Genomic DNA, 15,826 nt, shown 5'->3' on the forward strand with positions numbered 1-15,826 from the left:
CACTGAGAAATCAAGTAATCAAGTCATACAGAAGAAAACAAAAAACACTGCTTCAAGATTTTGTAGTTGAGGTTTGTGTTTTTCATAAATTTGTAGTGTGTCTTTGACATTTGGGGATATATCTAAATAATCTTAAACCCTAAACTAGAAGGAAAGTATGCTTTCTTTTATATTTTTTGGGTTATCAGTTTTTAACTAAAATTCAGCATTTTCTAACTTTACTGCAACCCCAGGCTGTACTGTTTAGGAAGCTGCAACAGGAACAACCTATGACTAAGGCATTGTTTCTAAATATTCATTTTTCTCTCATAAAGTGGTTTTGTGAGAAATCTCCAAGTGACTTTAGTGTCCCATTTGTATCCAGCAGAGAATAAAGACGGTCTGTAATGTATGGATGCTTCCATTGTGTGCTAGACTTGGAACCATCTGCGATAACAAATATGGGGGTTCTCTGCATTTTAATAAAGGTCACTTGGCTTATCAGGCCTAGTCATTATTTACAGTTTGCTGTTAATTCAATTTCTTTTCTCTTACTGGATTCACAACAAAGAGGGAGGAAGATGGCAGCCATGGCATCCAACATTGCCAGCTTTTATAAGAATGACTGCCAGACGCATTTAAGTTGGTGTAATTAACGTCCAGCTATACTAGCAAAATTTACTGCTTGGTGAGAAATGTGGAGCTGACGGTGCAAGCTGCCACCATATGTCACTCATTTGTAATGCTCTGCTTTGTAGTTATCACAGCACAAAATATGGACACAGTGCCTCGCAAAAAAATATTTGTACTCCTTGAACTTTGCCTCAGTTTGTCACGCTACAACCAGAAACATTAATGGGTTTAATAAATGGCACATATTTCAAATGTCATGTGTGTGCTCTGCATTTGTATTCACGCCCCCTATTCTCTGATTCTGCTCAATAAAATCCCATATATTTTGTCTTCAGATGATTTCTAATTAGTAAATAGTCTCTACCTGTGTGTGATTTGACTTCATTATAAATGCAGCTGTTCAGGCCTCAGGGGCTTGTTAGGGAACCAAAAGCATCAAAAGACCAATAAACACAGCAAACTGATGTTGAAAGTCGCTGACATTTTAACCAGTGTTAGGTTAATAAAGCAATAACGAATGCTTAAACACCAGACTAAACTGACGGGCCGAAGCGATGAGAGCGTTAATGAGTATAAGTCCATGGTAACTCTGTAGAATACGCAGGGATTGAGCGATCAAGTTGGAGACAATGTCCAGAAATGTTAGAGCGTCTGGCACCGAGATTCACTCTCCAGCAGGACAACGACCCAAAACATACAACTGGAGTTACATTTAAATTTAAGAATGCTCATGTGCTAGAATGACCTAGTCAAAGTCCAGACTTAAACCCAGTTGAGAATCTACAGAGAGACTCAAAAAACGATGTTCAAAGATGCTGTTTAACTGAGCTTCAATTAATTTGCAAAGCAGATTTGAAAGAAAAAAAACCCTGGTAGAAATAAACCCCAAATGACTTTCAGCAGCAGTTGCATGGAAAGGTGGTTCTACACAATGTGACTCGGGGGATTGAATGCAAACACATGCCAGACTTCTCCTATTTTCATTTGAATAAAAATTATAAAATCATTGATCACTTTCCTTCATCGATGCTAGTTTGTGTTGTTCTATCCGATAAGGTACCAATAAAATACACTGACGTTTGTGGTTGTAACACAACAAAATGAGAATAAGTTCAAGGGATATGCATCCTTTAGTGGGCACTGCAACTGCGCAATGAACAGAAAACCTGCAACCCGGTATGTTTCATCCATGGGAGCACACAGAGGTTAATGTGGAAATGTGGAATACAAGAAGAAAGTAAACATGGAATGATTCCTTTGGGCAGTTTCTCGGTTTGCATAATTTGAAGAAAAAATTGCACCCAGACCATTTAACATCTGCTTAAAGAAGATATCATCACCTACCATAGACCAGGACCGTGGCGGAGTTGCTTTTGCGGCGAGCGACGATGTTTTTGGCCACGCACGTGTAGTTGCCCGTGTCCAAAAGGCGGGCTTTTTTGATGACAAGATTGTTGTCAGGTGTGATGAAAAAATTGGGGTCGCTGAAAGGGTCGAGCACGTCCTCGTTTCTCTGCCACTCCACCTGAAAAACATATTTCCATGGTCAGAACTCGGCTCAGATCAACAGAAACGCGCTCTGTAGCGAGCAGATATCATGTAGAGGACCGACTATGACATGCAAAACAAGGACACGAAGGCCGGTTTGGTGTTGGGAACAAATTTTACTCGTATAGTCAACTGATTGGAAAATGTATTACTTTATACTGTGAAGAGAGCCACTTTTATTTTGCAGCTGCTGGTGGTCTGTGAGCAAAGCCAATCATGCTCTGCAGTGCCTTCGCTTCTCTTTCAGAAGACAAAATTGAAGTTATTCCCGTCCTGGTGTATTCACGGACAGGCTCGCTTGTTTTGCTGCTCTCACTTGACCCCATGCCGTCTCCAGAGAAGCGATGGTATGGCAGCATTGTTGCTGGTATTACTGCCAGTTGCGATACGCTGTATAATTGGGCTTTCTTCCTCTTGCGCGCGCTATCTCTGCTTTCTCCCGCGGTGACTCCTGCTCTGATGTTCTTTTCTGTTGAACCGCGGTTGGCACCTTCCTTCCCATTTCTCTCCAAACAGTCCCTGCACTGTCGAGCTGTGATTGGCTTGTCTGCAGGCTCTCGTCTCTGGGCTGTCTGAGCTAGCAGCCGAGGCTCCTGTTGTGTTGTTATTAGAGCAGTTAGTGCCTATCTGGGACCGGGGAGGATGCAGCACATGAGGTGAAACAGCTGGCACCACTCTGGCCCTCTAAACACACACCGGCAAAATATGAGAGGGGAGAGAAAGCGACGCAAGCAGAACAAGAGAGGAGAGAGACAGAACGAGATAAGGAGAGAGTGAGACAAATAGAGCCATTCATTATGGACGGGCCTTTAGAGATGCCAAATGGGGAGTGAAGCCTCCGAGTCCATCCTGAGTGATGTGACGAGATGATGTGATATATGGCTTCTCAGAGATGCGGAAGCAATCATAAATCAATAACAGGGAATAATTAGAGATGTAATTTATCCATACAGGGACGGTTGTTCCCTCGGAGATGCAGCAAAGTCACTTTTTGCTCTTTGCGCCCCTCCCTCCGCCCTTCCCCACCTGCCTTCTCGGAGAGGAAAGAGTAAAACGATGCTAGATGTGAGCCTATAAATATCTTCCGTATCTGTGTCTCACCTCGGCTTGTGGCACTCCCTCGGGGGGATGGCAGTGCAGTAACACCTCCTGGTCCAATGCCACCTCTTTACCCTGCGGCTCCTCCTCAAAGTTCTTTCTCAGGTCTTGCACAAAGAAAGACGGGGAGACGAAACACAACCAATTAGGATGTTTGTTAGAGCTCATGACATTTGAAAGAAATCCTTTGAAAACAAACAAAAAACAAAAACAAACTGGGTCTGGTGATGTTTTTTTAAATTCCAGCCCCTGAAATGTTCAACCGTGGCCTCGTGTCGCACTCCAGTTGGCCTCTAAGCCACAGTGGAATCAGTGGCACCAACCATGTTGCTTATTACAGGCTGCCTGGCTGGTTCGGAGATGTTTGTCTGCTGCCAGAGGGACCTGCGCTGAGCAAAAGCAATTGCATTACCCCCTTCCTCCCACCCAGTCTCCCCACTCACCCCCCCCCAGCCTCCGGCAGCCTCCGGCCCCCATCTGTGTGACGGCTTGGAGCAGCCGCACAAAAACAATGCCCCAGGGCGCCTGGACAAGAGCTCCTGCAAAGCCCGCCCGGCTGCGCGGGGGCTTCACTTTATGTCTCATTGAGCAATCTTACAGTTGCATCAAGCCCTGCAATATATTTGTCTGTAAACCCCAGCTGTGAGTTGCACAGGTAGAAGTGGCCCAGCTTTTTTCGTCTTGCAGGAGGCGGGAGAGGGAATGAACGCAGGTCTGTTTGGACCGGATGAGACAGGCAGGCTGCCGATAGCTGGCGGCTCGGTGCAAATTTGATGTGTTCAACCCCGTGTTTTGACTCAGAGCAAAGCAATGTGTTATCGTGTTTGCAAGGGGCTGAGGGTGAATTCCTTTAAACGGGATGTTCAGCCTGTCCTGACCGATCACACTGGAGGAAACGTTGAGACAGGCGGAGAGTTTCATGACATTTAATTTAATTAAAGCAGATAAAACGGGACTGGAGGACACTCGAGACGTAACAGCTCTAGAAAGCTCTAAAGTATGCGAGTATGAGTGGGGTGCAGATAAATATTGGAAATGTGTCCTGATGCATGGCTATTAAGGCATTCATATGTCCTTATCTTACATCTATTTGACTTAGTTAAGATCCCCAACAAGGGTAGATAATGAATGTGTGTTTTCGAAAAAGCCTTGTGGTTTGGAGCCTGCGCTGCGTTTGCCTGTGTCTGGAATAATACATATTTATGTGGGAATTAATAGGCAGAATGCTGTAAAATGCTCAAATGTAAAATGGCTCCTTCTAATAAAGCTTTTGAGGCAGCAGCGAGGGATGCGCCTGTGTTCCCCAGGCAGATTTATGATTGCTGCACAGCAATAAATTTCAATTCTGTTTTTATTCAAGTTACTTTCACAGGGATCATTGCTGATATACTGTAGCTCGTGAGAAATACGCTCATGAATACTTAAATTTAGTGTTCCACTTTTTTCCCTCTTACCCCCCTTTTTTTTGCTTTTCTTCCTGCAGTATTTAGAAATGTTCATTCAATAATCAGAATCACAGGAACAAACGTTCTCCTATCCCTAAAATGTCTTCACATTTTAGTCCAATACAGCCACAACTTCTAATGGATTATTTAGATTTTTTTTAGATAGACCACTTGAAAATATTACATGATATTGAGGTTGAAAAAACCTCAATAGTTTTCTTTGCATTTTTTGGCGTTCTTGTACTCCTAAATATAACTCAATGCAATAAGTTTTCTTTCAAGGTCATCATTAAGGACGCAGCAGATGAGTCATTTTGACATTTAAAAATGAGGTTTCAATAAATGAATACGTCCAGCATTAAAGAAATCTCTAAACCTTTATTTTAATCAATAATCAAACAGAACCTAAACTGAGAGGCAGAACAAGCAGAGCATCAATCAGCCATACATGCCACAAATCTGGCCTTTATAAAAAAAAAAGTCATTATTTAAGGAAAGCTTGAGAAGTTTTCTCTTCAGTTTCGCACAAATCATGCAGAGGATACATCAAACATGTGAAAGACCTAGTTAAATAAGACCAACATTAAACTATTTTAGCTACACTGTTCTGTGTAGCAGAAAATTAAAATAACCCTAAACATGCCATCGATGGAAAATGAATGGGATGAGAACAGGGCCATCCAGGCGGTCCGACGCTGTAAAACAGTTGAAACTGGGTTGGAGGTTCACCTCCTATAGCAGCAATATGATCCTGAACAAACATCCAAAGTTACAGTGGAAAGTTTTAGATGAAAACATCCTGGTCGTCCAGAAGGACAGAGTCAAAGTCAGATCTAAATTCAATGTTTCTATATTTCTATATGTACACTAAAATGTTTTCGTGTGCCACATAAATAGACTGAATTGAACTAAATAGGATCTGCAGAAAGTCTCCTGCCCCGTTACCTCAAATCCCAATAGAATAAGTTTTAATTTGAGGCTAAATCACAAAAAAGTGATTATTAATACTTCTACAGGGGGCACAACCGTTTAATTTTAACAACTCCACGATAGAGATTGCAATGATTTTTCGAACTAATTGTTAAATAAGAGTCAGTCCATGTCTGTCCCTGTTCTGATCCTAAGCTCTTATTACACCTAGGCATGCAAATGTGAGCACCTTGTTAAGAAACCCATGCATTCGTAATGACAGTGAGATCGTTTTAAGTGCACTCACAAGCAATCCTGATGTACGCTTTCTGGCTCTTCTGAGTTCCAGTGGTGCTCCAGGCGACACACTGACACCAGTACTCATCGAGGCCGAAGATCTTCTCCACCTGCTGCCTGGTGATCTCAATAGTCACCTGCATGACCGGCAACGCTGCAAAGCAGGGACAGACATAACAGCATCATGAATCACCCACATCAGCTTGTCTTGAGTGCAGCAAAAAGTTAAACGGCTGCATTTTGTACTTTGAGTAATTAGACAATAAAGCCAGGCAGAATAAACAAGCAGACACGCATAATCCTATATAAACAGAGGGCTTGTTAACGGAGGAAAATGAGACGACAGGCTCACAGCTACCCTGCTGTAAATCTGGAGGGCGTTAAAATGGCAACAGTTGGGAAGGAACACCGGAGCGCTAAACAAACGCTGGAAACAAAAATATACCCAGCGTCGCCCGCCTCCCTCTATCATCAAATCTAAGACAGGAGGAAGAGTTCAATTTGTGGAGCATTTCTACAACAGCGCAGAAATAAGAGATGCAGCTGTAACACAAGGTAAAAATAGCTTTATTGCTTTTCTGCCAGAAAGGACTGACAAGTCTTCTCTAAATAGAGCAAAATTGGGACAAAAACCATCCTGCCAAACTGTCAAAACACTATAACGTTGTCACAAGCTTATCTGAGTTTAGAAATCTTTCATTTCATTGTCGTCCGATGTTATATACAGTATATATATATATATATATATATATATATATATATATATATATATATATATATATATATATATATATATATATATATATATATATATATATATATCGTCTATATGAGGTGCGACCTTGCCCCCACTCCCATTTTCACCCATGTCTCTTTACCACGATAGAATAAGAAGAGATATTGCAATGTTTTTCTTGAGCTTTCCGCTTTCGCTCCATCTTCTATTTTCTGTTTGGGAGACAGTCGTTCATCTGACAGTTGCAATGGAAACCGGAGGCCGACCGAAGGGAATGACTCAGACAATTACATTCAGATTCAGTGGGGGACCTCTCTTTGATGGCCATTTGCATAAAAGCACTTTGAGACTCCTCCACGCCCCTCACACTCCTGATGTGTCTGAACTGATCATTTGCTGCTCCAATCTGATGCGGGAGGAAGTGGCACCTGCCACAATAACAAACACATACGTTTGGCCTATTTTAAAATCTGCAACACAACAAAAAAAAAAAATAATAATAATAATATGGTGACTTTTGGTTTCTTTTGCAGAAAAAGCGGTGGCTCTGTTGCCGGCAGCCACACTCAGTGATAAGTAGCTGTGAGGGTCACTGGAAGACGGCCATGTATTAGTATCTAAGTGCAGTAGATTTTTCTGTATGTAGTGAATGTGACTACATGTGCTGTGAATCCAGCCCTGAAGCCCCACTAGGAGCGTTAACAACAACCCATGCTGTTCGTCGGATTTCACCAATGTTGTTCACCAGCAACAGCTAATTTGACAGAGTAAAGGGTTATTTTTGCATGTTTATTTCTTCTCTTAATGCTGCCGATAAGTGTCAGAAATTGAGATTCATTTAAAAAACAAAACAAAAACAAAACAAATGCATTATTTAGAGCCTCCATTTACTCTCTTTTTGTCTCTTTGAAGTCGAGCTTTTTGGAGGAGAGTGTTTGTGTGCTGACACGAGTCTGCAGCCGGAGAGTTTGACACAGGCTGAGAGAGCGCCTAAAAGCTAAAACAAATGGCTAAAGTAACAAAATGGGCACTACAGAGAATGAACAAATGGAGCAGAAGAAATCCAGCTTTCTCTTTTCTGCAAATCAGCATCACACCTGCACCCAACTTTCCATTTTGAATATAAAAACTAACAAGCGGAACTACTTTTATGTTTGTCACGTGATAATTCCGTATCATTTTGCAAATTACACATAATAAAAAAATGAATCTGAAAATCCTGAAATCAGGTCTAGCATTAGGAGTACACTGAGTCATTGCTCGGCTTTTTAAAAATTCCCAACCTGAGCGGAAAATGAATTAGCTTTCTTGCTCCAAATACAATATCTGCCATTATAAATTAGTTATTGACACGACTCATAAACTTCTTACATGATACAAGAGAAGACGAAAAAAAAACTGCTGATGTAAAGCAAGGCTTTAAATCTACATTTCAAATCAACTTCTTAGAAATCCTCTCAGCCTTGGATGTTAAGTAGAGAAAAACATCTGATGGCTCTGATTTACACTGAGCTCTCAGCAGCTTATGTGTGCAAAACAGAGAGCCATACCTGAATACATACATTTAAAATCTGGCCTTGACTGCCATTCTGAGCTCTGCATATAGCATTTGATTAATGCAAACCTTCTTATTCGCTACAAGCTGGAGGGCAAAGGGACCACAGATCCGTATGGAGATGGATAGCATGAACAATAGCAAGCTGAGGTGAGAAATCCTAAGAAGAGCAATTTGAAGCTCTGCTTGCCAGGCTAATTGCATTCTGTTTCCTTATCTCTTCCTGTCTCTATAATTACCTGCTTTCTGTGTCTGACACCTTCCAGTAACACCCCTCTGAGTCACTCTGTCCAATTTCACTCCAATTAATAAGAGGGACAAAACAATCTCATCATTTTTAGAAAAAAATACAACTTTTAGTCACATATTAACAGTTGGAGGGGGTATATTTTATGCATCTTTTTTTCTCAAAAGTTTACCTCTTTTGAAGATGAAAAATACAAACTTTTTGATCCTTACTGAAAGAAGGCCAGTTCAGAAACTACTTATTTACAAAAAAAAATTAATAAATTATCCTCACAACTATGGTTAATACAAACTTATAATAATCTCCTAAGCAGCCTCTGATGTTTTAGTATTTAAAAAAAAGGGAATCGAAAGTTTACACGTTTTCTCCTGCATTTAACATTCTTGTTAAATGATAATTAAAACATGACACGATTCCCTCAGCCTTCAGTTTGATCTGCGGCCCATTTATAAATGAGCTCAAATCCCAAACCTCAGTAAAATTACAGTGAAAAATTTAAAGGGTGATTATGTGATTGACACCACAGGAATCCTGGGCTTACAGCTGGAACCCCGGTGAGTTAATTTTTATTGGAGCGCAAGGGGCAACTTAGTGGGTTGTGCTCAGCCATGATATGTTTGCCTCTGTAGCGCTGCAAGGAAATTTAGAAGAGGCTGACAAACAGGAAACAAAACAGCTTGAATCCAATATCTAAAGCGTTAGAATGAGCTTCTCTGGAAACGTCCTCACAGACTGTTAACAAAACCACTAAATTCAGTTTAAGCTTTTCGCCCTTTACGTTTCTGTGTTCCAGTGAACTTGTCTGAAATTTCCTGGTTTGATTAAAACGTTGTGTTGCTCGGTCGAACAGCTGAAAATGGAGAGACCAAAGGTGACAATGCTAAAATCAGCAAGAACTGTACAGTATTCTAAATTTCAGTCATCTTTGCAACATGCATATAAGTGCTTGGATCCAATATTTGGTAGAATATTTTGCATTTCAGTTTCATGCATTAAAAGATTTAAAACTATCTTTGGCCAATTTGATAAACTTTCACTAGACTTTCATGATATACTGTGGTGCAGATTTTAGTGACAGCGACGCAACATTCATGGTGAGCAGTGGAGATATGATGATGATATGAAAGAAAGTTTGAAAAGTTTAATGGTGCCGTATTTTCCGCACTGTAAGGTGCACCGGATTATAAGGCGCACCTTCAATGAATGGCCTATTTTAAAACTTTTTTCATATATTAGGCGCATAGAATAGACGCTACAGTTAGGGTTGCCACTCGTCCCTTATTGAACCTATACGATTTGTTCCGTACTCTACAAATGTGGATGTGTAATAATAAAGAAATGGTCCCCCAGTACTTTATATAGTAGGCTACCTCAGTCATTGTTTCACTCACGGTGTTGGTGTTGCAATATTGTGGCCCCAACCCCCGCTTTAAATGTATAGGGGCTGGTTCCTTGGTAACCCTAGTCGTAGCACCCCAGATGAATATCTAAAGCCACTTTGTTGACATAAAGAATGTCAACAAAACAGTCAGACTCCGATCGGCGAGGAGAGGCTTCCGCGACTGGCCCGTGGCGTGGACGGACGATGGTGACCCGTCTCCGTTTGTGCACAGCATGTTGGTGGAGAACGTGGTGCTAAATGACCTGCAGATGACCTGATTATCAGGTCGGTAGGTAGATAGGTCAGTCAAACTTTATTAACAAACTAGCGTTCTGACAACTATACCAGCATGCACTGCGCGCTTCTTCTTCTACGGGGAAAATGAAGTCGGCTGCTGCTTACCGTAGTTGCTAGACCTGTTGTGGCTCAATATTGGTCCATGTATAAGATGCACCGGATTATAAGGCGCACTGTCGGCTTTTGAGGAAATTGAAGGTTTTTAGGTGCGCCTTATAGTGCAGAAAATACGGTAATAATTATTGCCACTGCAATATTCCAAAGTGTTTTGTTACTGAATGTTTTCCTCCTAAGGTGCAATCAATCCAAATTTTAAAGTATACATTTAATAAATGTAAACTATAAGAGTAAAGTTTCAATTTTTTTTATTAAGATGAAAGAGCTGATAGAGTTTCCTCCAGTCCTATATGAACAACTTCTTAAGGAAGGACCTACTGAATTTTCTTCTTCTCTTATCTTCTGATCTTTTGTTTGAAAAAAGACAAAGTTGACTCGTAAGAAAAGCTTTTTTTTTTCTTTTCAGGTAACTATGCAGTGAAACATTAGTAAAAAGTTGATGTGTCTATCTCTGTAATAATAATAATAATAATAATAATAATAATAATAATAATAATAATAATAATAATAATAATAAAATACTACGGGATGCACGGCTAATTTTACAAGCTAATATCAACTTGTTAAATTCCAAATACAATTTTACAAAAACCAAAACAACTAAAAAGACATAATCTTCTGACACATTACCAACAATCTTCAGTGATATACATATGTTAAGATATTTGTTTAAAATGTATGTTCTTGCTAAGTGAAAATAAGAACATTTAAGATTGCTAAGCTATAATATCAGATTAGCCATTCTTACGTAAAGTTAAAAATAAGCTTTGACATTTTTTCCCATCTATTCTACAGCAATTTTAAAAGTAAACATCTGATTCCCACTGTCAGCAAGTTTTAAATGCTACTGAAAAGACATTTTTATCAAGAATAAATGCTTTTACAGATTTTAAAATATCTTTGATTTTGGCTGGAAAACAATGTTTTTCTTTTTGTCAACATAGAGCATCTACTATGGACATGTTGTTTTCCCTACAAAGCAAAAGCTCATATACTGGAGGTAAAACATCAGAATATGCTTTAAACTCTGTCTTTATGAGACAGAAATACCAAATAAATAAAGACTGGATGGTTCATTGACTTCTTAGTGTGTTCTTGTTTTAAATGAGACCCTAAAATCCACCAATAATCTTTACATTTTCTGTCACCCTGGCATCAGAAGCAACAGTTCCCCCTTTGTTCTGTGTTTGTCAGCAACATGGTGTCCTGCAGGCTTGCCTATAATTTCTCCTCCTTGTTGGCTCTTTAATGACTTTGTCAGCATACCATATGCAAAATAAAAGGATGTAGCATTTTGTGCAGTAAACATGCAAGACACACTTTATATCTCTCAACGTTGCAACAACTTATTTTTCTTCACTCAGCAGAGCAGAGCATGCCATTGTATGTGCCTACATACAATTCACATTTGTTATAAAACCAATGTAAAAGGGTTTGCAGTATAAATATCAGGACCAAAATACAGCTTGCAGTCTCTAAAATCCAACCAGAAATATTAATATATAAGCAATATGAACGGGGAGAAAGACGTGAACTGACTGTGTTGTTCTTTGTCCTTTATGTGAGCAGGTACTGGCTGTTCATGCTCTGCAGACACAAACAGCTGATCGTTCATATGACCAGTCAAGAGCAAAATTTCCATCAGAACTGATTCACAACAGGTATTTCCATCTGCCGAACTACATATCAGCTCTTTTCTGAAAAAGGCAAAAACAAGCGAGGATAAATCTTGCTTGTGTTATGAGTTTTTCCCAACTTCACATCCACAGAGCATTTCTACTGTGGCCCTGTAGACATGTCGATGGAAATGTGAGTGACAGCTTAAGTTTGACTGCTGAAGACACGCAGTAACAACCAGGATATTTAGACAGTGTTTAAGAGTTAGTGAGTGAATCACATCTCAAATCCAGGTTGTCTCAAAAGAGAGAAAGAAAACTTGCAAAAAAGGAGCGTCAGTAAAAGCTTTTGGGCCACGGGGTCAGGTTAAAACACTCTGTTTTTCCTCCAGACAGCCGCAGTTTTAAGAAGACCAGAGTAGATGCAGAGCGGCTGAGTTCATGAATAACCTGACCTCACATTTGTATGATTTTTTTTTTTTCAAAGTTGTCCAGCAACAGAATTCAATCTAACACTAGATCCACTTGCACACACACAAAAGACGCGTCTACGTTCAGTTTATTGTGTGCAGACAGCGAAGGCGGCGACATTATTTACACATGCACCCCATTCAAATGTGTGAGGAGTTAACAAAAGGAAAGAGGTCACGCTGTCAGTGCTCAGATGCCTTTCTCCGGATGTGTGTGTGCGTGTTTGCGTGTGTGTGCGTGCGTGCGTGTGTGGGTGTGTGGGCAGGAGGAATCTTCCCCTGAGCCAACAGGGGCTCAACACACACAGGGTAAACATCCCTGGACTCAATCCTGGGTGAGTCGATATTGGGCTTGTCTGAGTGCAGGACTTTATTTTTCTCCCCCTCACTCTTGTTTTTGCTGGCTATGACCTCAATTCCATAGGGGTCATTTGCTTATCAAAGGCAAGGACTGGAACTTACAGGTCCTGAGTGTGTGTTCATTGTGAGCAAGGAAATTCAATTAGGCGATGCCCCCTTCTGTGTGTGAGGGTAGGACTCATCAGTGGATATAGGAGGATTAGGGCTGGGTGAGTCTACATCAGGACCGCGCACCGTTTTCAAGGAAAAGAGTTCACAATGGTTAAGGCGAGACATCACAGGCGAACGCTTTTACGAATGAACTGTCTGCACATCCTGGCAACAAGTCAAAAGTAAACTGGAAGTGTGCTATTTCCTCTCTTGGATCTTCTTTCAAACAGATGGTATCGGTGTCATCACAGTCACCTCAGGTTCCCAGAGCTTGCTTTCAAAGTCACTAACAATGTAATTATCTGCAAAATTTAGCTCTGATAGAGGTAAGACGCCCAGACACCAGGTCAAAGCATCAGAAACAAGTTTGGAGCTAAAATGACAACAAAAAAGTACAGATGCACACCAGCTTGTGCTGTATTTATGATTGTACACAAACTGAGGGTTTGTGTACTGTTTCCATTTTAAAATTCTAAATATTTTTTCAGGGTGAAACTTTTCAGCCAATAATGGGCCTGTTTTCTTTTTTACGTCTCCAGATTAACTTTATGCCTTCAAGATGAAGATGATGGTAAATGAGGAATGACTTGTTACCATTTTCATTCAGAAGTGCCTTAATTCTTCATGGCAAACATTCAAGAAAACATCATAAACCTTGACCAGAAATGGTCAACAAGATGGGGTTGACCATTGGGGACAAGATGGGGACAAGATGGGATCTACCACATCTCTCACTTGTATTATTGTCTTGAGGTCTGGATACTATGGAGCACACTGAACTACAACAACATTTCTTCCAGAGAATTGTTCGAGAAACAATCCCGTTATATCCTGCAGCAGGCAGCAATCAGAAGATGGGTAAACTGTGTTCATGAGGAACACAGTTTATAACAATACTTAGCTAAGCTATGCTATTTAAATAATGCTCAATTGTCACTGAAAGGCCCAGAATGGGCCAAGAATTCTCCATCAGCATTATAACCATCACCACCAGTTTGAACAATTGATATGAGGTAGGAGGGATCCATGCGTTCATGCCATTTAGGTCAAACTTTGACCTTTCCAGATTAATGCTGCAGCTGACATTAAGACTAATCTGACATTCATCCACACAACTGCTGCTCGCTGGATATTTTCTCTTTTCTCTTTCAAAAGATGAATCTGGGTGACGTTCTGAATAGGTCAGAGGTTTCTGAAAGACTCACAGCAGTCACTCTGGCCCCAAGAACAAAGTTACTATCAAGTCGCTTAAAATCCCCTTTCCTTCTCATTCCGATGCTCCAATTCAGAAGTTCAGAAAATCGTCTTTACCATATGAGATGCCTGAAGTTTATTGAGTTTCTGAGATATGACCTTGGAATGTTTTTCGAGGTCCCATCGGATGTAATCAGCACAAAGCTCTTTGTCATGGTGAAAAAGGAGCTGAGCTGAAGTTCTTAATTTACACGCAAACTTTTTTCATGAATATCATGATTAAAAGAACAAGCTCCTGGATAAAGCTAAAAACGAGCTTCCTCTGAAGGGTTACTCGATTAAGTCTTAGTAATGGCACATGATCTGAGTTATGTTTGGGATGCTGGGAGAAGAGCCTTTGCTTCATTGCATCGAAAGGGAACGTCCAGTATCTGATTTACATTCAAGTGTCTCTGTATGCAGAAAACCTGAGCGAGATCCAGAACTTGCTGGATAGATTAGACATAAATATAAACAGGCTTTATTGTCTTTTAACTGTACATTTAAAATGTACATATTGAGCAAAATCTCATTGCAAGACTCTAATAATAGTAAAATAAATACGCCCTGGGATCCTCAATGAACACCTAGAGATCAACACTGAGCTTCCCTTTGTGTTTTACACATATGGAATTAGATGTTTGCTCCTTAAGAATTTATGTATTTATTTTAAGGAAGCAAACATACTTAAGCAAACTAGTTTTGAAGACTGTGCAGGAACCCTGTGTGAGTATTCAAAAGGTAACCTTGGGTCACAGAGCCAAGGGTATTACTGCCTTTTGATCAAGTCTTCAAACTTCCATTACCATGTAAAGTAGCACAATGATGGGTGGCCTATGCTAGCTGACTCCAAGGAGATCACAATGGCAGGTGCTGCCATAAGTGTCTGTCTCCTAACAAGGATAGCACGGCCTTCTGAGTGAAGCATGGCTCTATTAAACAGCTAAGAGAGGAAGGAGCGGAATGGGTGGGGCCAAAACAAGCACCGGGTTCACCGGGAACACACCCGGACTTTCCGTTCAGGGCTGCCGGCAGGACAGTGTTCTGGGTCAAGGCTCTGCCTCCGGTTATGACCGGCTTTTCAAGAGCTTCTTTTGATTGAGCTGTCCATTTTCCACAATGAATGCACACTGCAAGGCCCCTGCTGATGGACTGAATGTCGTTACAGATTATTCATGGCTGACAAACATGAGCGCAGGTAGTGCTCCAATCAATCCGGAGAGGTTCAGTCCAATGCCACTCCAAGGAGACCGACGAGCATCGATTGCAAACTGAAAAGAATAAATAGTGTTGGCTAGAAGAAACTCTAATGGAGGCTACAGTATGAAATACCTCCTCAGATAATCTCACAGGTCTCCTGGAGGATCTCAGAAACATGAAAGATCATTTTTATCCAGTCAACATGGATATAAATTTTAAGTAAATCAGAATTAATTAAATTAATACAAAAAGTGAAGCTTTTTTGTATTAGTGAATATATCAGTTAGGAAATCAGACTAAAGTGTTATTTCCTGAAATTTCACAGATTAATATTAGTTTTGGTTTCAAATGCGGCGCTAGAGTTGGACCTATGAGGTGGAAGATTTCTCATGAAAACATTGAGTCAAATGTGAACAGTCTCCAAAAATTTCTGCACATGGAGAAGATACGAGCAACATAATGCCTAAAATATCTCACAGATGATCAGGTAGCTTGTAATATGGCTATAGGATGCATAAAGAATGATAATCCCTCCATAAAGAGACTGAGATAGAA

The 15,826-nt window shown here is 40.5% G+C and overlaps 1 protein-coding gene across 4 annotated transcripts in view; it reads right to left on the reverse strand.

Moving 5' to 3' along the window:
- Positions 1–15,826, reverse strand: part of unc5a (unc-5 netrin receptor A) — a 178,266-nt gene that overhangs the window by 51,917 nt on the left and 110,523 nt on the right. For all 4 annotated transcript variants that reach the window (XM_008419934.3, XM_008419933.3, XM_008419932.3 and 1 more), the window contains exons 3-5: positions 5,920–6,063; positions 3,262–3,365; positions 1,957–2,137 (exon numbers count right to left, since the gene is read on the reverse strand). In XM_008419934.3, coding sequence (XP_008418156.1) covers positions 1,957–2,137; positions 3,262–3,365; positions 5,920–6,063 — 429 coding nt within the window. The remainder of the gene's footprint in view (positions 1–1,956; positions 2,138–3,261; positions 3,366–5,919; positions 6,064–15,826) is intronic.

This window comes from Poecilia reticulata, chromosome 10, assembly GCF_904066995.2.
Source record: "Poecilia reticulata chromosome 10, P_reticulata-male-v2, whole genome shotgun sequence".
In the NCBI taxonomy this organism is placed as follows: domain Eukaryota; kingdom Metazoa; phylum Chordata; class Actinopteri; order Cyprinodontiformes; family Poeciliidae; genus Poecilia; species Poecilia reticulata.